Source organism: Amblyomma mixtum, chromosome 8 (assembly GCF_055824585.1).
Source record: "Amblyomma mixtum isolate Tamu chromosome 8, ASM5582458v1, whole genome shotgun sequence".
Taxonomy (NCBI): domain Eukaryota; kingdom Metazoa; phylum Arthropoda; class Arachnida; order Ixodida; family Ixodidae; genus Amblyomma; species Amblyomma mixtum.
Genome location: NC_143019.1, coordinates 32,030,358 through 32,053,229, shown reverse-complemented (window position 1 = coordinate 32,053,229; position 22,872 = coordinate 32,030,358). Strand labels below are relative to the sequence as shown.

The following is a 22,872-nucleotide window of genomic DNA, read 5'->3' as shown; positions in this document are numbered from 1 at the left end:
AAGCAGACAATCTCAAGGTGCTGCATGCCTTTGTGCTTAGTCGCATTCTTTACGCCACTCCTTACCTGAACCTCTCCTGTGCGGATAAAGATGATATCAACGCTCTAATCCGCATGGCTACCAAAGCAGCGCTAAACCTACCAAAGAGCACTAGCACGGACAGGCTTTTATAATTAGGAATGCACAACACTATACAAGAACTTATAGATGCACATCGCTACACACAGTACCTTCATCTGGCTGGTACGGAAACCGGACAATATATACTGGATTCTCTGGGAATTCGCATACCCGCACACACTACAGACTTCATCTCTCTCCCTCGCGCCATACACACCGCGCTTATCCTCAAACCCCTTCCTAAGAATGTCCACCCTGAATACCATCAATCCCGTCGAGTCGCGCGAGGAAAAGCTCTCCATAAAGAATATGGCACTTCAGAGGACGTGCGTTGGGTGGACGCCGCGTGTGGTCGAGACCGTTCAGTAGCTGTGGCTTACCATCCAGCAACCCCCCCCCCCACTTACCCATTTCATAGACACCCCTTGTACCCCTGAAGAAGCAGAGTAAGCAGCTATAGCAATAGCCATTGCCGAAACCAATGCGGCTTAATTATATAGTTAGCGATTCAGAAACAGCCATTCTTAACTTCGCCCGCGGACGCGTCCATCCCCCCGCGTGGACGATATTGAGAATGTGCACCTTAAATTCTGATAGGCGTATTGAGCTCGTGTGGGTGCCGGCTCACTCTGGCAATCCTGGAAATGAGGCCGCTGATAACATAGCCCGAGGGCTTATTTGCCGGGAAAATGGCGACCCCAGCCGGGATTTCTCGAGGGAGCGGGCACACACGTTCTCAGAACTGACTCAGCAAGCACGCCTTGCCCGTCGACTCTATCCCCCTCCCCACCCCCACCTATCCCACCCCCAACAAATCCTCTGGAGGCGACTCCTGACCCGAACTCTTCCTACCCCTCAGCTTCTATCCTACTTCCGCCATATTTCCCCAGAGTGCACTCTCTGCGGAGAATCGCACGCCACCCTGGACCACATCCTCTTTGGCTGCCCTGCCGATCCTCCCCCACAGGGACAGCCTGCCATCGGTACATGGGAGGAATGGGAGGGCCTCCTTGCGTCGCAGGACCCGGACACGCAACTTCGCTGTGTGAACCTGGGTGCCAGTGCCATGGCCCTACGTGGCCTGGACACATGCGCGTAATGTGAGGGCTGTGCGGTGGCCCTGAGACCTTGCACGGTCCAAACTCGCTCGCGTGATAAAGTTTTTCATCCATCCATCCATCTATGCTCCAATTCAGTGTCGCTAATCCTAGCGGCCTATCACTTTCTATTCTACACCCACGCGATCGTCTTTCGCTTTTGCTTCACGGATGCTATCAATCTGTTTTTTTGATCGTTCAAAGCCATGCGCCACTTGGTGGCAGCTTAGGGAACTAAAAACGTTTATCCCAAATTCATGGTAATGCCAGTGAATGGGACATGGCAGTGTTTCTTGGTCCCTGGCGAAGAGCGATACAGTTTTGAGATTAGCCGGTCCTTCGTGCTCGTCTCCTCAATCTTGTCGATTCCACCGGCCAATGTCACTGCTTTGCTTTGTAGGAGCCTAATCGTAGCCGCGTTACTAAAAGGTTAGGAGCGGTTTCACTGATGTTAACTACGGAATACAATGAAGCACGCGCTGTGCGGCCCTCTTTTTGTCGATTGGTCCGTTAGTAATCGGCTCCTGATGTGGCAGCCTTTTCTGTGCAAGTCTTTTGTTTTTAATGGCCTTGAATCATACTTTTTTCGTTGATTAGTGACTATTCTCAATACCTTGGTGTGGTTGCTTATTCCAGAAGTGGGAAAAAGAAGTTGAATACAAAAGAAGAAACAGCGCTAATGACAGTTTTTCCGCAGTCAACCTCTCCGTACGTCTGTATATGTGTCAGTTTTCTCATGTGTCCCGTCAAAGCAACATTATAAATGCGCACATTGTTGACGAACAGCAAACGCACGCTGTGACAGGAGCGATGCGCGAGCCCTCCATTGTAGTCGCACGTACAGGCACTGTGACCTCTGCCACAAAAAACAACGAAAAGTAGCCCGAAGAGTACGCAAAAGAGCTACGTCCGTAACCATACACCTCGCGGGCATCTAGCTGCGCTAGATTATAGCAAGATATCACGTCAACGACCTGTCGTTACGGAGCGCCCGCAAAAGGCCTTCTGCCGGAACGTTACCGAATATCCGGAAGGCTTATCGTCCCGTGATTACCCCCGCGAAAGCCTTTCCGCCCGGGCAGACGAAGCCGGCGTAATGGTTGGACCCGAAAACGGGATTACACGCCTTGCAGCCAGCTCGTTCGACTGCCCTCTATTTCCTGCAGCCGTCGCACGGGTTGCAGTGTTATATAGACGCTTACTGCAGGCCCGATGCGTAAGCGTCTTGGTCGCGGGCAGGTTTATAACAGACCTTATTCCTCCTCGAAAGCCGCCCCTGCCCGAAAGTAAAGGAAAAAACAAAACAAAACTTGCGGGTCGTGGTAAGCGAGCCGAGTCGTGTGCACAGGGCGGTTGCAGTTAGTGGGAAGGGGGGTGCAGGTTGGAAGCCGCAGTATTTCGGATGAGGCTGCGGTGCGAGCATGATCACGTGACCCCATATCGCCCAATGGGAGCAGCCCCGGAGGCAGAGAGTCTCTCCATGGCGGAAACGGGCCGCCGACTCGAGGCGGCGTCCCGAAAATTGGGTCAGCGTTCCAGCTGCGTGGAATCAGCAAAGAAAAGCGAAACCGAACCGAAATGGACAACAAAAAGCGAAAGGAAAAGGATGAAAGTAAAGCCATAGACGCCGCTCTCAAGAAGGGGGGGTTGCAGAGAAGAAAGCGAAAGAGAAAGGGAGATTGCGAACTCTTCGAAAAGCTTCTCCTCAAGAGAGGGTGGGTGGGCCCCCTCGAGGAAAAAAGTTCCCACATTACTGCGACTAGGCCGAGAGACCGCGACTACGCTCAGAACTCACGCACGCACACACACCGTCGCTTTCGAAGAGATTCGCCCGCTTGGCGAACGAATACAGAGAGGGAAAGGGAGAGGCACACGGACCAGCACTGTCTTCTCTTTTTGGTCGTTTTTCTCGGCATTAGGTTTTAGATTTTTGGGCTTCGTATTTCGTGCGCCGAGGGTGCCATCCAGACTCTGCCAGGTACCCTGCAAGACCGGCCTGCATCGTCTGCTGCGGGTTACGTCGTCTGCTACTTGCCCCTCGGTCGTCTGCTAAAATAGACGTCTTCGAAGACAGTGGCGGTCTTCTAGCCTCCGGGACCCGTACGTGATCGCGTTGAAAGGCATCCTTTTTTTTGCCTTTTTGCTTGTTCTTTGTCCGTTAAAATAGAAGTCCCGCGAGAGAGGGGGGACATCGCCTCTCGGTTCTGAAATAGACATCTTTGGTGGCAAGAATCTCCGGTCTTCGCGGAAAAGGACGTCTTCTGCAGCGACCGGTACTCAAGCGTCGTCAGGGAATAGAAGAACAGTGCCCATTTCCAGAGGAGCTCCGGCCATCCTTCGGCTGTCGGCCAGACGCCGTTGCGACAGAAAGTTGCGCGTTATTGTGTGTTGTGTGGTTCCAAAGTGAACGAAGAAAAGTTCGTGGTGTCCAACGAGGATTACGTGCGGCTAGTGAGACTGTGAACCGCCAGGTCGCTGGCGCGTTGACTGGCAGGCTTCGGAAGCGGCCGTTGAGTCGGCTTTTGAGCTCTTCGAGCTGAAGATGAGTGTTCCGAAGCAGGTCCCAAGGAGCGTGACCATGATTCTGCTATGCGCCATCGTCCTAATTGGTGAGTGTTTCGAGCGAGACGCGAGACTATCGCCTCTCGGACGGCGCTCTTATCGGTCGATGCCCTCAAACCCTGCCTCCCATGTTCATTTACAGTTTTCTTACGCTAAAATTGTTATTCAACCAGCAAAGAACACCTAACACTGAAATGCCGCAAACTTTTTTCTCAGTTTCACCATTCTTCAGAAGCTACGATCTTCTATGACCCGCTTTTTATTCGATGAAGATAGCATCTGGACTGAAAAAGTAACACTTCCTTGTGGTGCACGTAAGGATGTTTTATCGACCCCAATATCGAATATACTCTCTGTCGATATCTGCGCGCTTCATCTCTGGCGGAAATTGATTTCCACGGTAACGCATCCGGAGCTCTGGACGCCATTGAGGTAAGTCGTCGCCCAGGTTTTCCTCGGGTGAAAGGTCTGTGCGGGTGGCTGTTCACTTTATATTGGTAAATATAGGCTTGAATATGACGTGGCCAAAAAAAAAAAAGCTTCTCGGGAGTCTATATAATAAATTTGTCCTGGTTGGTTTGAACCTTGTCGAAATCATAATTTTTTTTTGACCAGTATAGAGAATAGCGGATGAAGGTGCAAGAAAATGCCCATTTTCCGTGGCGTCAAACAGGGGACAAACCAGTTTCAAACTGGTTTCATGAAGAAATCACGCTCCTCCATGTTTCAAACGAGACTAGTTAGAGTAGGGGTATGCTGATGGACTACCACTTTATAACTACAGAGAATCTACTTTAACAGAGAACAGAGCTTTTAAAAGGAAGAAAAGGGTCAAAGATTAGACAGGTGTCGCCACTGCTGCCCGTTTACGCACATGCACTGTGGTGACATTGAGCTTTTCCTTTGTACGGCACAGAAAACGAAGGGTGACGTGCCGTCTTGTAGGGTAACTCTTGCATACTTACCACTGAGCACTTTGTCAGACAAGGAAGGAGGCGACGAAAACTAAACGCGGAAAATAAAATGAGGCATTCCTACGGAACTTGACGTCATCGACAACGTCACGAGTTTCAGTCGGAGGGGCGATTCTTATCTCCGCGAATGAAGCGTGGCTTGCTGCCGACAAAACCTCTGATTACATCAGGTATAAGAGTGTACCTACAACAACAAGAAAACCTGACGAATTCCATCAGGTTTTTCTGTTTAGTACAATCCGATGCCTGGATGCCTATAGTCCTGTCTTACTTTAAAGAATACAATGAATAATTTGGTCGTAAAATAAACAGAAGCATGCTGGCGATCTTAAGCGTGATTAGTAAAACCGGCGTTTCCCATATATCTTATCCGGCTGCAGCTAAGGTGTTTCCGCGGCAGAAACCCACCTTTTCTTTCCGTTATGTTTTTATTTTATATTCAATAAAAACCATAATCCGTGCGATGATATGCAAACTATCACTAACAAGCGGCGCAAGTGCAAATCTTAGCTACAAATACACTTAGTATTTTTTCTTCATAGCAGATCCTGTCTGTGCAATACTAGCAGCAAACACTCCTTCATCCGCTTTGCACTCAGCCATGGTATGGACGAGAGCAGTCTTAAAGAATATATATATCAGGACTCATTGTTGAAACTCGCGAGGCAATCGAGAGAGCCACTTTTTTTTTTGTCCGAAGAAACATGCGGACGCCTCGGTTTGTTATACAGCAAGAGCTACCAGGTTGCAAGTAATGGGTTTGGTATAATTGAGGAAGAGGGCGGGGAGGGGGGGGGGGGGGAGGTGCGCACTAAAATAAAAGGCGTGCATTTTGTTACACGCATGGTAGTTTGTTTAGTTGGTCTTGTCATTTCCCTGCGACCCTGTGCTGCTATCGATTGCACTGAAGCTTGCTAACTGCGTCGCTAAGCTGAAGCTGCAGTCTGCAAGAAACGTACTGTCGCTTAATCCCTTGCAAAGAAACGACCGGGAAGTGACCGAAGCTTGCTCGCATCATGAAACTCTAGCAGTTTTTGAAAGTTTAATACCGCGTTCGCAATTGAGAGAAGTCCGAAAACGGGCGTTGGAAAAGCGGTTAACGGTAAATGCGTGAATGTTAGACCTTTGTGAACGCAGATTTACACTTGCTGGTTGTACTTGCTTGTGGTTGATTACATAAGCGATAGTTTAGAAATCTGGCCAAACCGGCTGCCTTTTGTTTTAAAGGACATGCCCACGTGTGACCGTTGTTCCGATGCAACTGACGCCTCTTTCCTGATGATATACTCGCTGAGCTGCAGCTGCTGCTGTTTCGATATCGTTCCTTCCTGGTGGCCATGATGGACGTGTATATCAAAAACATAGTTTTCATTGCCTGCATTTGAGGTTCGGTACCAAGAGTTGCTGTATCGTAGTAGGGCTGTTTTACAACCTGTGTGTAAGACATCATGACTAGTAGCTTCAGTTCAGTTCAGTTCAGTTCAGTTCAGTTCAGTTCAGTTCAGTTCAGTTCAGTTCAGTTTAGTTCAGTTTAGTTCAGTTCAGTACAGTTCAGTACAGTTCAGTACAGTTCGTTTCAGTACAGTTCGTTTCAGTACAGTTCGTTTCAGTGCAGTTCGTTTCAGTGCAGTTCGTTTCAGTACAGTTCGTCTCAGTACAGTTCCGTTCAGTTCAGTACAGTGCAGTTCATTACAATTCATTTCAATTCAGTTCAGTCCCATACAGCTCAGTTCAGTTTAGTTCAGCTCAGTTTTATTTCATCTCCTTCCAAAAGAAAGTGGAAGGCGTGGCAAAAGGCATGAGACCTGACGATGTCTCGGCTCCCATTTGAACCTCACAACAAAAAAACGCTTCGATGTATATTCTCCATGAGTACCCCTGTTACTAATAGCACAAACGTCAGACATAAACATTAGGAGCATGTCAACACATTATATACGCTGTAGTTAAGCAGAAATTATTGCGCTGAAAAATACACAGGACATAACAGGCGAAAAAAAAAGGCGTGTATTTAATGGTTTTGGTTCTGAGTTTGAAACAAGTACCATCATGACAGGAACTGAAACAAAATCTCATATCATAATCATCGCCACCATCGAATTCATAATCTTCATTATCAATATTATTTGAACTACGTAAGTACACTTCAGGACGAAAGCATTCGCGGATTATTTGCACTTACTTTGGAAGCGCCTCGTTGTACTGGCGAAAATTTCCAGACTCGCATCTGTGTCTAATTCTCTGCCGCCCTGAGTATGCCTTCTTTTTTTGTTGCGGTCCTGCCTTTGTAGTAGGTCACCGGTAGATTAATCTAGGCTTCACTTGTTCAACCCATGTCCACTTCCTTTTCTTGATTTCAGCTGTAATAGGCTGCGCTTAGAATGCGATACTTCAGAAACACTGTGCGTCGGGATATTTTGCTTCGTGAGCTTGTGAGTTATCAAGGGCACCGTTTGCCGCCACCGTTCAAAATGCGTGAGCTATTATGGCAAAGGGTCTTGATCATTAAATACCAATAAGTTGACGCAAAAGTTGGAGATGCCGCCTCTAAAACGTACTTGCGGCGTTCCCCCCCCCCAAGAAAAAAAAAGTAACAAACTAAACCAGCTGCCTCTTTGGTATATTCCGGATGCGTTCTAAATGCTTAGGCTTAGGCATCCATATATCAACCTGTAAGGCGAATATTATTCGACTATCGGCACGGAAAGTAAATGCGCCACGAAAACGATTTTATGAGCATAACTGCAGTCACAAAATGACGACCGCGACAAGCAAGGTATACCATGCTTCTTAGCGTATATTGATTCAAGAAACAAAAAAAAAATTGAGCCTCTTCAGTGGTTAATTTAATTTTCAGCCGCCGCGGTGGCTCAGTGGCTATGGTGCTCGGCTGCTGGCCCGAAAGACGCGGGTTCGATCCCGGTCGCGGCGGTTGAATTTCTTAGGAGGAGAAATTCGAGGCCCGTGTACTGTGCGATGTCAGTGCACGTTAAAGAACCCCAGGTGGTCGAAATTTCCGGAGCCCTCCACAACGGCGTCTCTCATAGCCTTAGCCGCTTTGGGACGTTAAACCCTATAAACCAACCAACCAATTTACTTTTCTTGCCGATATAAAACACAAAATAGGGCACTAGTTTTGTCTGCCCTTCCTGCATAGGTATCTTCAGTTTTCGAACGCTTCTCCAATGCAAAGAGCGATCTGCGGGATCAATTCTTCATCTCCTTGTCCTTTTTAGCTCATGCCGACTCTTTCTTCTCTGCTAGGCCTTTTCCTTGGTTGCACGACATAGTCACATCATCGCCATCGTAATCAGTGTTACCGGTGCACACGCAATCGCGTCAGGACTTTCTATATTGCATGTTTTTGTTCATAAGTGATGGCGATGATATAGGGCTACCACTCCACCCCACGCCACCCGCCGCGTGGCGATCGTCCCGACCGGTTCTTTCCGTACTTCCTTTTCATAAAGGACCCGTATGGGTCGTTGGTATAGGATGGTAGCTTCTAGTTATCAGTAATCGCTGTGATTAGTGTGCTTTCGTCTGGCCTGGTTTAAGCGTAACAAAGCTCTATCGCCACTTTTGCCCGGGAAATCCTAAATCACCGAAGTAATTTCGGAAATGTTAGTTTTTTAAATGATTAGTAATGCATAATTTTCGTGTGCCGCTGCATCCGAATTTCTCTTTTCTGAGGGGCGAGTGAGCTTTATAGTCTGATGCAACTTAAGAACGAAGCGGCTTTTCCACGACGAAGGACCCCCTTTCCAGGAAAGCCAATGGCGTCGGCAGATTCTCATGAACCTGCTAGAGTGACAATGCAAGGAGTGTCAGTGAGAGACGATAGTCCCCTTTCTTCATGGTGGGACATAGTTCCCTCCCTCCGTTGTCACTCTAGCAGGTTCATGAGAATCTGCCGACGCCATTGGCTGGAACTGGGTGCTTTGACAGGGAAAAGCTTTTTTTTTTTTTGCTAGACTTGTATTCGACTGTAGTCACGTCGAAAATAGTTCAAGAAATTTGTTACCCTGCTTATGGCTCGCAAAGCCCGTATAACTCTAGTTACGGTTTTTCCAGCTCCCTGCCTCTCGGGCATCTTTGCGCCTGGGAATAGCAGTTCATTTTCACGTTTATTTCCTGTAACTTTTCCTTTATGCGTTCGCTTTCAAAGTAATAAAGGGGAGCTTAGTATAGAAGAAAAAAAAAACTAAAAGAGCCATGATTTGGGAGTTCGTTGCTCCAAAAAGAAGTATTTAATCCGTCTGCGTCAATTATTTTCGTCGTGCGGGCCTCTCGTGAGCAGAAGAAAGAGCGCGCCACACATGATAAAGTTATCGCTCTCAGAACGAAAATGGCTGTAATACGGGTCATGGCAGGATCCCTCACGAAAAAAAAAAGAAACGGTTCGTGACGAAGAAACATAATTTAAAACTGGAGAGATTAGAAAAGGAACGTGAACGCTTTGAAGGCAGAATTTCGCAGAAAAACCGCACTCCGCAGAAAGAAAAAACCAAGTCTTCCTCTTCGTCGTCCTGATTTCTTCTTTGTTTTCCTTTTCCCGTCCGGTCACGCGCCCGCGAACCGCTCGCCGAGTTTGCGCTCGAAGGCGCGCCAGTAAGCCGCTAAATCGTTCTCGCAGTTTTCTTTCTTTTTTTCCGCCCGCCTTTTTCGCTTTGGTTATCCGCACGAAGTTGGCGGGAAGCGAAAAAGGGCTATTCCTGTCCCAATCCGCACGGCTGGGTTGATGCTTTCCGAGCAGGAAGCTAGCAGACGACGGGAAGACGGAACGCAGCAGCGAGATTGTGTCGTCTGCAGCAGACGCCGCGGGGCACAATGACCTGATGACGCCATTAATAGGGCCCATTGCGAAACTGCCCGCAGCCTACGCAGTTCCAAAAATTGACCGGTGTTTTAGCGTTGCTAAGCACGAAATATCGAGCGAAAGCGCAGTTTTTTGCAGGTGATTGAGGTCTACACTGACACTTCAATCACCTGCAAAAAATTACGCTTAATTACACATTTTTCCTTCTAGTTTAACACAAATCCGACGTTTTTCCGACCATTCTGTGATAATTTTCCCTATGCCGTGACGACTTCCGGTGGATGTGACGTCACACTGTTCCCGTGGCTATATCGACATCCGTGCTATTTGGACGCAATTTCGACACTTTTGCTTATAATTAAATAACTAATTAATCTACAGTCATCAAAATTGGCTTCTAGGTTAATTGTTTCCTCCTCTATCTGAAGCAACCGGACGGACGACAGCATGAGCCATTAAAGGCTTTCGCCATAAAACTGTCCACCGCCACGTATCGGAAAGCGCGATTGAGGTGTCCACAGACCCAATGTGCCAGTTATGCGCGTCTTCAACTTTTTCACCGTCATTGCCAATTTACCCAACGTACTCCGGCGGCCTATGCTCCAGTGCCGCGTTTCTGCAGCAGTGTTGTCAATGACGACGAGTATTGCTCTAGTGCCGCGTTCCTGCCACAGTGTTGTCCACGCCAAAGCATGCAGTGCACATCTCTCTGTCGCTACTGCTTCATAACTCAAACTGTAAATATTAGTTTGATAGCAGTATTTGTCGATGAAGAAGACGATGTGCAATGCACAGCGCGAGAGTGTGTTGCAGTTTAACACGAAACGTGTTCGGCTGCGCCGATATCGAGTGGTTTCGCGCAGTGGCCAGCGAAGCTGATCTGCTCGCGTTGCCGCAGATATTTATTTGATTTATTTTTCATTTATTTCACTTGACGCAAAGCAAATACACCGCAAGTTCTTGGGGTTTACCCTTCAGTATAGCGCTATCACACTAAAATGGTTTGACCGTTTGCTCAGCTCTTGAAAGCTAGTCCTGTCGGACCATATAAATCATACAAATCGAGGGTGCACCGGTTTTTGACTCTAGACAACACATGCCGGTCATTGGTTGCTCAGATAACATGTAAGCACAGTCGGGGACAAATGTCTTTAGGACGCATGAGCCGCAAACGAAGCCGATAGCTCCGCTTATTACGCGTCGTATCTAGACCATGTTTGTGGAGGTCAAAATCAAGCCCACTTTCCTTAAACTGTGATAAGAAAACGTTGTGATCACTCACAAACATGGCGCCTGTAGATCTAAACCGATTTCTCATCGTCCTTGAGAGGAGGAAATGACTTTATTAACTCAAGGGTGTTTAGGGCACGTAGGCCCCTGGGCACAGACCCACTGTGCTCAAACGTTCATGAGTACATGGCGGTCCATGACGTCGGCAGCCCGGTCCGTCGCCATCTTCTGCGTCTCCAGAATGCTCGTTGTGATAAGAAAGCCCGCGTCACAGACCAACCTTTCTCATAAAGTTGTGAAGGTGTAGGTTGCGCAACCACGGGACGAACCACGAAGAAAGACACAGAGACACACACAAGCGCTTGTGTGTGTCTCTCTGTCTCTCTTCGTGGTTCTTCCCGTGGTTGCGCAACCTACACCTTCACAACATCATGTACCAACTAGGCCCAACCCAAGTTTTATTGAAGTTGCTTTCTCATAAAGCACGCAAGATACATCCTTCGTCAAAAGTTTAGAGGACGGCGGGGTCTTGTTCTGTACCGCATCTTGTGGCCCATTACACTTCCGCAGTGTTTCAGACCTCTTGAGTGTAAAAGGAGTTCGGGCCCTTCTCTCACCGAAAGTTAGGACTGCCACGGATAATGAAAGCGCCTCACTAAACAGTTTTAAATCGGTTTAAATCCGCACGGAGTTGACGGAAAACGAGAAAGGGCTATTCCTGTCCCAATCCGCGCGGCCGGGCTAATTGCTTTACGAGCAGGAAGCTAGCAGACGACGGGCAGACGGAACACTGCAGCGGAATAGTGTCGTCGTCGTCTGTAGCAGGCGCTGTAAGTCACTGACCCGACGATGCCTTTAATAGCGCCGGCTGGGAAGCTGTCCGAAACCTACATAGTTAAAAGAATATGACATACTGATTAGACTCAACTCTTAGAAGTTATTCCTGGCGCACGTATGGTCAGGCAAATAGAGTGAGGCAAGTAAACTGAGGACAGCCCCCCCCCCCCCCCCCCCCCTCTATTATGGTTTAAAAGAACTCTGATCCCCCCATCTCCAGCTTCTAAACGAACCAGCGCAAAAAACCCAACGGACAAGAGAAAGGCGGAACACGTTTAGAAGCATGTCCTACCAACTAGCCCAAAAACAAGTGTTGCCCATCTTCAGGCTCTAAATTTTTGACGAAGGCTGTACCTTTTCGACTTTTCGATTTGTTGTCTCCACTGCAACTGAAACTACACGAATCACACCTCTACCAACTTATAAAACGACTTTAATGCCCCCGAACAAGTTTAGTTTTTTTTTTTTCACAAGCGCAGTACATTTGGCAGTGATGAAGTCGTTGCTATTCTTTGCTCTTAGTCAGCGCAGCGTTTCTGGTTTACCCGCTCACGACTAGAAATGCTCCACGCGTTCTACCAGAAAAGGGATGCTGCAAAACCTGTCCGGATCGTGACCGGTTCTCTGTAGCGTACACAGAGATCTCAGCGCCAGCCTGTTCCCTCCTATTCCGTCCGATGAAACCCGGCCACCGCAACCGGGACCTAATGCTCGTATAGAACACACCGGGGCTATAAATCCATGAACAGAAAGTAAGACAAATCTGCGCTTGCCACAGAAAGAATTTTTTTCATCTTTAGGTTTGGGAAGAAGCATAGGCTTCATCTGTATGCCTGGCAGCCGTTTAAGATCTCCGAGTGCTCCGAAGACGTGTTCACATTCGGTGCCGTGTAGTCAGCCAGTTTTGGCATACTTAGTGTACGCTTGAGTGTGTTGCAGTCCTTAATGCACTAGAAGTCCGACTTGTCAACGGATCGCGTTGCAAAAGTGTTCGTTAACAGCACGTCAGCCACTCGCTGCGGTGACTGGCTGAGCTGTCATTAGTTAATGCTGCGGAACCTAAGATCTCAGGTTGAGTACGTTGTTGCGTACGTGCGATGTTTCATTATATTCCACATTACATGCAGGAGCCTCTCGTGATTTAAACTATGCTCCAGCCTTAGTGTCCTTCTTAACACGTTACATTCATTTAAATCGTAAATACTGCACTCATCGGTATTATATCGCCGCGTGATTCCGAGCTTACTGATACATTTTGGTGGGTTTAATTTGAGAATACACTATACAGCAACGGTTGGCGGAAGAGAGGGTTAATTAATGGTCATTTGAAGAAGTCTTTGTTCTGCAACAGACTTGCTATATCTGATGATTATTCTTGAGACAATGCAAAACTGATGCCTGCACGTGGGAATGCTTCCATTTTAATCGAGCGTTGCCGTTGTAACAGAAAAGGGGTGCTTGATATGACGTGATATCTTTAGCTACTTTCAATAAGTTGCGGTTAAGATAAATGGGAAAGTGGGTGGGGGTAAAATGTTCGCTTTTATTATTGCCTCTCGGCGTCTACTCTAGAGGGAAAGCAGGAAGATGGGACTCGACAACACAAAACAAGTTCAACAAGGGGCGGAAGGGCAGCCTCAGTATACTAACCATATTTCGACAAGCGGACTTGCTTTGTCTGGAAGATACGTCCTCTTGTCGGAAGACTGGCTAGGGGACTGAGATTCTCCTCCCGAGCCTTCTTGAATTGATTCTGCTACCGTATAGTCTGTTATTTATGGCTCCTCGCCTAGCATTCCTTGTTAATACGACTATTACTAACATAATTTGCTGCGAAAAATACATTATGCGTTGCGTATTATAATTTATGGCTCCTCGCCTAGCATTTCTTGTTAATACGACTATTATTAACGTAATTTGCTGCGAAAAATACATTATGCATTGCGCATTATTGTTTTGTGTGCCAAGTTCTGAGTTCTAAAGAGTTTTTGTTCCACCCCAAGAACGAAGCTTCCCTTAGAACATGTTCCCGGAAAATTAAAAGAAATGATAGGTCATGCTTCGCAAGAGCAAGGCTTGAATGCGCTAGCAAGCAGTTGACCACACTACAGACTGCATGGCTATTTTTTCAAACCACTGCAAATACCTTTTTATGGCCATTGCAAACACCTTTTAAGCATGAAATGCTTTTAGCTCCCGTTGTCGGCAGTGTGGTGACGTCACGCCGAGATGGTTCCCTGACCTAGTCAAGCTGTCCTCACAGCTTTTTGTCACGGAAGCCATCGACATTGTATCAATGTTGAAAATAAATTTTTGATTTGATTTGATTTGATAACATCCGGGCACTGAATTCCACTCATCCGGGCACTGAAACGAGAGCATCCGGGCACCGTACGAGATATAACGAGACTCTCTGAGAGGGCGGCGCTTCCGCGCCGTACCCAAGGATGGCACTGCGGTCCCACATTCACGCATGTGAAAGACCGGCTGCTGGGCCTTCAGCTGTTGAAGGTTCCCCCTCTGGCAGGCAGATGTAGGTTCCCCCTCTGGCAGGCAGATGTATACACGCTCGCGGAGTATTCGAACGCGCTGCAGATACATTCTTGTCAGGCCTGCGTCCCGTCGTGTCCGCGTACGCTTCTGCATCGTCCTGCATTTCATTGCCGCCACCGTCACAGCTGCTTAAGCCGAGCAATGGAGCCTGATGAAAGGAGAGAAAAGAAGCGTCTTGCGGAAAGCGATCGCTTTGCGACTGATACGCCACTGCAGAAGACTGCTCGCCCCTGCTAACAACGCCATGATTATGCGGCCGCTCCCGAAAGCTACATGGGCGCGCCACGGTTCACCAACAAGAAGAGTGTGGTGTGGTGTGGTGTGTTGAACACTAGACCCATTTCAAGATTTTGACTAGTACCATTTACGACCAATGTGTTATGCCCGTAAACATTTCATGCTTACTCTAGTCTCGGTTACGGGAGAGGGAGAGATTTTTTTTGTTCACTTTTAACTTCTGTTGAACCACAGCTACCACCACTGCCACTACCGCCTTATTCACACCGCATCATTCTTCTTTTTTTGATTTTATTCGCAATAGTGGCGTGTTTAAGACACTGTTTAAGACAAGCCAAGGCATTGCCCACTTTGCCTGGTCCATGTTCGGCGCCAAGCAAATGCGGCTGGGCTACGCGCGGATCCATTATAGTCGAGCTCGCGCCAGCTTCCCATGACGTCAACGGAGGCGGAGTTTGTATACTCCATCCACCTTCTGCTCGCCCACGCCACCTAGGATGACGTCATGGAAAGTTCCGCCGCCAGTGCTGCTGCCTCGCTGCCCAGACCATGTTCAACTCTATCCGTCCATATGGCATATACTCTCAGGTCATGAATAGCAGTTTGCCAGTACCCCTCAGGAGAAAAGTATACAGCAGCTGTATCTTATCGGTACTCACCTATGGGGCAGAAATGGGGAGGCTAACGAAAAGGGATTAGCGTACGTCAAGGACAACGCAGACAGCTATGGAAAAATATAATAATAGGTGTAACGTCAAGCGGGCGGAGTGGGTGATGGAACAAACGCGGGTTAATGACATCCTAGTCGATATCAAGAGGAAGAAATGGGCTTGGGCATGGCATGTAATCCTAAGGCAAGATAACCGCTGGTCCTTAAGGATGACGGAGTGGATTCCAAGAGAAGGCAAGTGTAGCAGGGGGCGGCAGAAAGTTAGATGGGCGGATGAGAGTAAAAAGTTTGTTGGGATATGGTGGCCACAGCTGGCAAAAGGACAGGGTTAATTGGAGATACATGGGAGAGGCCTTTGCCATGCAGTGGGCGTAATCAGGCTGATGATGATGATCCATCAAGCAACACGGTACTCGTCGTGGCTGTGATGTTCCATACTCGCTTCAGATGAGGGACTCCTGGGTTCGAATCCGACCCATAGAACTTTTTTTCTCAGATTTTTTTCTGTTTGTGTGACGCAGAAGGACCACACACAGATCGTTGAAATCTTTTATCGCGGGCAGTAATGCTACCGCATCGAAAGGACAAGAAAGGGAAAACATTCGCATTCTCTCGAATGCAAAACTTTCGTGCCTTTCCGAATTGCTAAAATTACGTGCGCCTTACGCAGATAGGCCTTCCTTCCTCGTCTGGAGCCTGTTTTTTCTTTTTGCGCGCCTTTTCCCCGCATGTTTGTTTGTTCTCTTGGAGCTCTCCCAGTGGGACGCCGACCTGTCTGCGCCGGTGGGCAGCTTTGTATAACCGGCCCAGGCGGCCGCGAGGGGCGTACTACTCTTGCTGTTGGCTCGATGACGACACAGATTTCACGCTCTGATATCGGGCGCGCGCGAGCGCAGCCGGCGCTTTGCGTAAGACCGCGTGAAATCGCCCCTCCGCCCGCCGGCTCGCTTACCCGCTCCCCCGTTTCTCCGGTCCGCTAAGAGCATAGGGGAACGCGTTCAATCCGATTCCTTTCCTCCGATGCTATGGCCCGCATCTGTGTTTACGCAAAGGCCTCGCAATCGCGCATTGACCGCGCGCCTTAATTGGACGGCTCGTACTTATCCACGCGCGTGGTGGCCCCGAGGGGCCAATTAGATCCGTGTCGGGGTCAGCGGCTGGTCAATGACTCACGGCGACTCTTGCAATTGGAGACTCTTCCTTTGCGCCGATGGCGGTGTGGAGGAGGATTTTCGGAGTTTACGGCGTAGTAATCGTCGTAGTGGCAGTAATAATAATCGTGGTGGTGTTGGTAGTAGGAGTAGCAGCAGAAGCACTAAATATTAACTAGTCGTACTAAGTAGTTGATGATCCCCACCGGCCGGGCCGCCAGTGTTATTGACCTTAGGAACACAAACAATTGAGTGCAGTGGGGCCATGCGCGGATCTAGGGGCGTGCCCAGAATTCCTTTGTAATGATAAAGTTTTTGTAGCGACAGCTACATTGCGCCAGGTTTTCGCCTCTTCGCCGTACTTTTGAGCCGTGGCCGAACTGTGACGTCACACCGCGGGCCTCGATTCTCCGGCAACTCGGCTCGTCGCGGTCGCCGCGCGGCCACCGCTCCTGCTGTTGGGCGCTCGCTGCGCCCTTGACGATGTCGCCTCAAAAGCCCACTTTACGGATCATAGAAGCGCATTCATTGGTGTGAAAAATAGTTTTACCCGTCGGTTGACCACAACGTCTCTCCTTTCTTAGTCTAGTTGGTTGTGTTGTGTGTTGTGTTGTGTCTTCACTCCTACTTTGTCCTCGTTTTTGGCGCTAAACTTCATCATGAATAAGATTCAACTCGCCCAACTTTCCACCTTACTAGTTGGTTGGTTTGGTTAGTTTATTGGTTTATTGGTTTATTGGGGTTTAACGTCCCGAAGCAACTCAGGCTATGAGGGAAGCCGTAGTAAAGGGATCGGGAAATTTCGATCACCTGGGGTTCTTTAACGTGCACTGACATCGCACAGCACACGGACCTCTAGAATTTCGCCTTCATCGAGATTCGGCCGCCGCGGCCGGGGTCGAACCCGCGTCTTTCGGGTCAGCAGCCGAGCGCCGTAACCACTGAGCCACAGCGGCGGGGCCATTCTTAGTCTAATGGGAAACCACTAAGTTTAATAACGACGTGTCTAACTACAAGCGAAACCTAAGCGCAGCCTGGGGTCTGTAGCTATCGCTACTCGACTACGTTTAACCGAAGCTAAACCACAGCCAATTGTAAGCATGAAATGCTTTTAGCTCCCGTTGTCGGCAGTGTGGTGACGTCACGCCGAGACCGAAAGCCAACATCCGGGCACTGAACTCCACTCATTCGGGCACTGAAACGAGAACATCCGGGCACCGTACGAGATTTAACGAGACTCTCTAAGCCCTCCTACAAGACCGGCATACAAGCGCTGGTGGCTTCGTGCCGAACAGGTGGTGGCGTTCCTCCCTTCGTGTAGGGTGCGGTTCGGGTGTCCACCGAGATGACAGAGAATTACTGCGTAATTTCCTTTCCTCAAAAAGCCTTGCGTCCAAAGGGCAAGGCATCGTGCCGAACGGGTGGTGGCGTTCCGTGGACTGCCTGGAGCAGCGCTACAACACGCTGTCGTGTTCCACTCCTAAAGGCTAAGCTTAAGTGTCATTAATTAGCAGTTAAATAGTATTTAGTCATTAATCAGTAATTAGTCACCAATTAGTAATTGGTCATTACTTCGTCATCAATAGTGTGGCGTAATCCAGTAGTGACGTCACCAGTGTCACATAGGCAAAGTGGTGCGGAAAACGCTTTCGCCTTTACGCTCTTTAGACAGTTTCGAACGCGCTGCATATACATTCTTGTCAGGGCTGCGTCTCGTCGTGTCCGCGTACGCTTCGTGCTATGCCCGTAAACATTTCATCTTACTCTACTCTCGGTTACGGGGGAGGCAGATGTTTTTCCCTCTCTCTCTCTATCTCTCGGCGTTTTATGTGCATATTTCTGTCGTCCCCGTCCTTTACGCGATAGCGTATGAAGCTCGTTCGGTCGAAAAGCCGCCGCCATGACCTAGGATTAAGAGGAAGTCCTGAGAAACGTGTGGGAAAAATTATGAAGGCCTAGAGTATGAGGCGATCCCGGATAAAAATTCAGTGTGCTGTCACGAGCAGACGGCCAGGAATAATGCCAATTGTCGCTGGCACGAATGATTGAAAATTGCACGGAGAGAAATTTCCAACCCCTTCAGCAGTCCTATGCGTGTTCCTTAATATGGTTTAGCTTAGAGAGAGTGCTGACGTTCGTTGGATGTTTCAGTTGCTTCTCTTGAATGTGTTTCTGTCAGTGCCTAGGATGTGTTTCTGTCAGTGCCTTTTTTTTTCGCGACTCGTGTTATTGAGCGACGAATGTCGCTGTATTGTTCATTTGCCTGTTCGAGGGACTGTGGTCCCTTTTATGTACTTGTGGGTCCAATAAATTTCTCTTTATCTGTCAGTGCCTACTTCCGAATCCTTTTCAAAGCGGAAGCTTTATGATGCTTTACTATTTTCTGGTTCTAAGTCCCATTGCCCATGCCGGACTCCGAGAAATTTGTTAAAATTAACAGCGCTACCAGTTTGTCTGCTAAACCTTTCGGTTACTTGTAATGCTTCTGCAATACTTTTGCGGTCTTCACAAAAGAGCGCCACGTCATCAGAGAGAGAGAGAGAGAGAGAGAAAACTTTATTTACAAAGGAATTCGGGGCACGCCCCAGGGTCCCCGCACGACCCCACTGCACTCAAGTGTTTATGTTCCTGAGGTCCATAACACTGGCAGCACGGCCGGTGGCGATGGTCTGCACGGCCGGGTCCTCCGAATGCAGCAGAGAGAGAGAGAGAGAGAGAAAACTTTATTTACAAAGGAATTCGGGGCACGCCCCAGGGTCCCCGCACGACCCCACTGCACTCAAGTGTTTATGTTCCTGAGGTCCATAACACTGGCAGCACGGCCGGTGGCGATGGTCTGCACGGCCGGGTCCTCCGAATGCAGCAGGGTCTCCCAGTCCTCCCAGGTCTTGAGGTTCTCTAGGTCCCGCGGGGGAGGGTCCGCCGGGCAGAGGGAAAGGATGTGGAGGGAAGAAGCGAAGGGTTCTGGGCATAGGGCGCAAGCAGGAGTGGGGAAGGAGGGATGATAGTGGGTTAGGGTAAGGGGCGAGGGGAGAGTATGTGTTTGTAATCTGCGCCAGAGTGTTGCGTGTCTGTTATCTAGGGAGGGGTGGGGCGGGGGGTAGAGCTGGCGAGAGGCTCTGTATGCCTGGGTCAGCTCACTGAATGAGTGCATGCGATCCTTCGTGAATCCCCGATCCGAGGCCACCTGAGCCCGGTTTAAAGAACCTCGGGCTAAAAGGTTGGCGGCCTCGTTTCCGGGATTCCCGGAGTGCGCAGGCACCCATATCAGCTCCACTTAGCGGGGCGGGGGTGCATCGGGCGAGTCCAGTATGCCAAAAGCAGGGACATGAACTCGGCCTCGAGCAAAATTTAGAATCGCAGTTTTAGAGTCAGTTAAAATATACCGGGCTTACTTACAACTATCCAAACATGACATAAACGCTTTGGATGCTTTGATTCGCAAGGCATTCAAGGTAGCACTTCATCTTCCCCTCAACACACCCACAGACAGATTACTAGGCCTGGGCCTCCACAACACGATCGGGGAACTGGTGGAGGCCCACCGACAGGCCCAATACATCCGGCTCACAAAAACTTCCACAGGTCGGTATATCCTGGACTCCCTGGGAATCAAAATACCGGCCAACGACCCAACCCTTCTCGCCATCCCACGATCCCTTCACCGAGAGCTTCTCATCAGGCCGCTCCCGAGGAATATGCACCCGTCCCACCATGAGCAGCGCCGCAGAGCCCGTGCGAAGGCACTCCATCGAGCGTACGGCCCCCAGCCGGACGCCGTATGGGTGGACGCTGCCTGCACGGGTGATGAAGCGACAGCAGCTGCGGTGGACTCCTCTTCATCCACCCTCTTCACACTACCTCTCCCTCCAGATACGTCCCCAGAGGCTGCAGAGGAAGCCGCCATTGCACTTGCTATAACCCGCACCGAATGCAGCAGGGTCTCCCAGTCCTCCCAGGTCTTGAGGTTCTCTAGGTCCCGCGGGGGAGGGTCCGCCGGGCAGAGGGAAAGGATGTGGAGGGAAGAAGCGAAGGGTTCTGGGCATAGGGCGCAAGCAGAAGTGGGGAAGGAGGGATGATAGTGGGTTAGGGTAAGGGGCGAGGGGAGAGTATGTGTTTGTAATCTGCGCCAGAGTGTTGCGTGTCTGTTATCTAGGGAGGGGTGGGGCGGGGGGTAGAGCTGGCGAGAGGCTCTGTATGCCTGGGTCAGCTCACTGAATGAGTGCATGTGATCCTTTGTGAATCCCTATTCTCGGCTCACACGCTCCCAACCTAAAACCTCGGATGTGCCCACTCGCAGTTATCATCCTACAAAAAAGCTCCAAATAAATTTTTACCCCTTTGAGAACAACCGAACCAATACCAATATGTTCCAACAAACAATAGAGTATTTCATGAGACACCCGTGCCGTACCTACGCACCACCAAACAACAAGACGAGCGCATTGACGCCATCATCAGGAAGGCAACAAAGCGAGCACTGGACCTCCCGGTGGCTACATCCAACGCCAAACTGAAGGCGTTGGGAGTGGTAAACTCCTATCAGGAGTTGCGGGAGGCCCACCTCGTGAACCAATATACGCGGCTATCGCAGACGGTGCCTGGGCGCCGCCTGCTAAACCGCTTACACATCCAACACACATGCATACCAGAGGGGACGGAGAACATTCCGGTGCTGTGGCGCCACATGCTCTTGGTCGCTCCGCTCCCGCGTAACATGGACATGGATTCACATGAAGGCAGACGACAAGCGCGGGTTCGCACGCTTGAGAGGCAATATGGCTATAAAGAGGGCGTCTATTACGTGGACATCACAGGGCCGTCACCCACGGGATTCTTCACGGCTGCCGTAGTCCTCCGGGGAATGAATGCCACCCCCACCCGAGAGGCATGGGAGACTGCCCTCCTCGACTGCTCCACACTGGAGTCCCAAAGGGCTCTGGTCAAGCGGGCGCGAGACGGGGCCTCGTCGCACGGTGTCCCGGACTAAGGATACCGACCATGCAGCAGGGTTTTTTTTTTTTTTTTTTACCCTCAAGCTCTCTTTGATTAAAGTTTTTCACCACCACCACCACCGATCAAATGCTTTTCCAAAGTAGATTTGAAGCATAGCTATTTTCTTATTTAGAGCATCACAGCACTCCAGCAGGCTGCGTGCTACTTGAATTTTTTTAAATATGCTTCTTGTTTTTATTCCACACGTTTGGTGAGGTCCTACAATATCCTTTATGACGTATTGCAATCACTTAGCTAACACTTTAATCAGAATTTTATAATCAACGTTTGCTAACGTGATCGGTCTATAGCTTGTTACTTTTATCAGCTTGGCTGGGTCATCTGTCTTAGGAACTAAGACTGTATTCTCATTGCTAAACGAAGATGGCAGCCTACCGACCTCGAAACACTCTTTGAAAAGCTTACAAAGCATAGTGGCAAGGTCATATTTAAAGCTTTTATAAAAGGCGCACTCAAACCGTCAGGTCCCGGCGACTTTCCGGCATTCAATTCATCAATTGCCATCTCTGTTTATTTAATACTTAATTCGTTCTCTAGTTCCTCAGTAATCCCATTTTATAATATTGGCGTAAGTGGCAAAAAGTTTACCCGAAACCCTTCTTCACTTGGCGCTTTGCTTGCAAACAGCTCACGGTAATGTTCAAGGAATGCACTCGAAATTCCACTTAGATCATTGAGGATTTGTCCTTTGTAGTCGATCACGGAGATCTCGTTCGACCGCGCCTGTCTCTTTTTATCTGGGAGCACGCGTTTTGTTGGCATATCGCCGGTAAGCCATTTTTCCGTGCGTGCTCTTATCGCTGCCCCTTTGTACTTCTGAGCTTCTAAAGCTTCTAGCCTAACTTTGACGCCTTTTATATCATGCACGAACACGCCCGGCGTTTGTTCCTCTTCGCGCCCTAAATTCGCCAAAAGCTCTGCAGTTGTTTTCTTCTTTTTTCCCCATACTTTCTTATGGTTGAACGCTCAATGGCATGGACTTTCACATCCTGCTTAAGGCGTTCCGAAGGTGAATACACCATGCTTCACTATTTTTAAACATATCCATGCTTTCCTTAACTTGTCTTAAATATATGTCGTCTTCTATAAGCCTTGAGTTTAGTTTCCACATATCCCAGTTCATTTTTGCTTTACGCTGCTTCCTTCCTCTCAAAGTTATCGTAACTAGGCAGTGGTAACTAAACGACACTTGCTTCACTGTTCACAGGAAGACGAAAACTCCGGCGACGCATATATTCTGTCCAGTCGTGCATGGCTACTACCTTGAAAATGCGTAAAATGCACACGTTTCTGACTATTCACCAGGCCTATTACGTCCTCCAAGCTGCACTCGTTGAGGACATTCTTCAACAAATCAACACTCAGGTATTTTACATCCTTTGCATTTGAACGATCTTTTGGGTCCAAAACACAATTGAAATTTCCAGTAATATGAGCACTCGACTGCATTCAAGGAACGAAACAAACTGTTCAAAAAATAAGTACTTTCTTCTGGGCGAGTTGGTTCATAATTTCCAAAGGTAAAAACTTGCGCAAACGGTAGGAGAAGAAGGAGACGGTACAACAGGACAGAGCGCAAACAGAGCACAGAGCGCAAAAAAGCATT

At 48.9% G+C, this 22,872-nt stretch overlaps 1 protein-coding gene across 1 annotated transcript in view; it reads left to right on the top strand.

The window, feature by feature from the left end:
* The first annotated feature begins 642 nt into the window (after positions 1–642).
* Positions 643–22,872, top strand: part of LOC149331916 (uncharacterized) — a 71,119-nt gene continuing 48,889 nt past the window's right edge. The window contains exon 1 of the mRNA XM_089556919.1: positions 643–3,826. Coding sequence (XP_089413045.1) covers positions 3,760–3,826 — 67 coding nt within the window. The 5' untranslated portion in view covers positions 643–3,759. The remainder of the gene's footprint in view (positions 3,827–22,872) is intronic.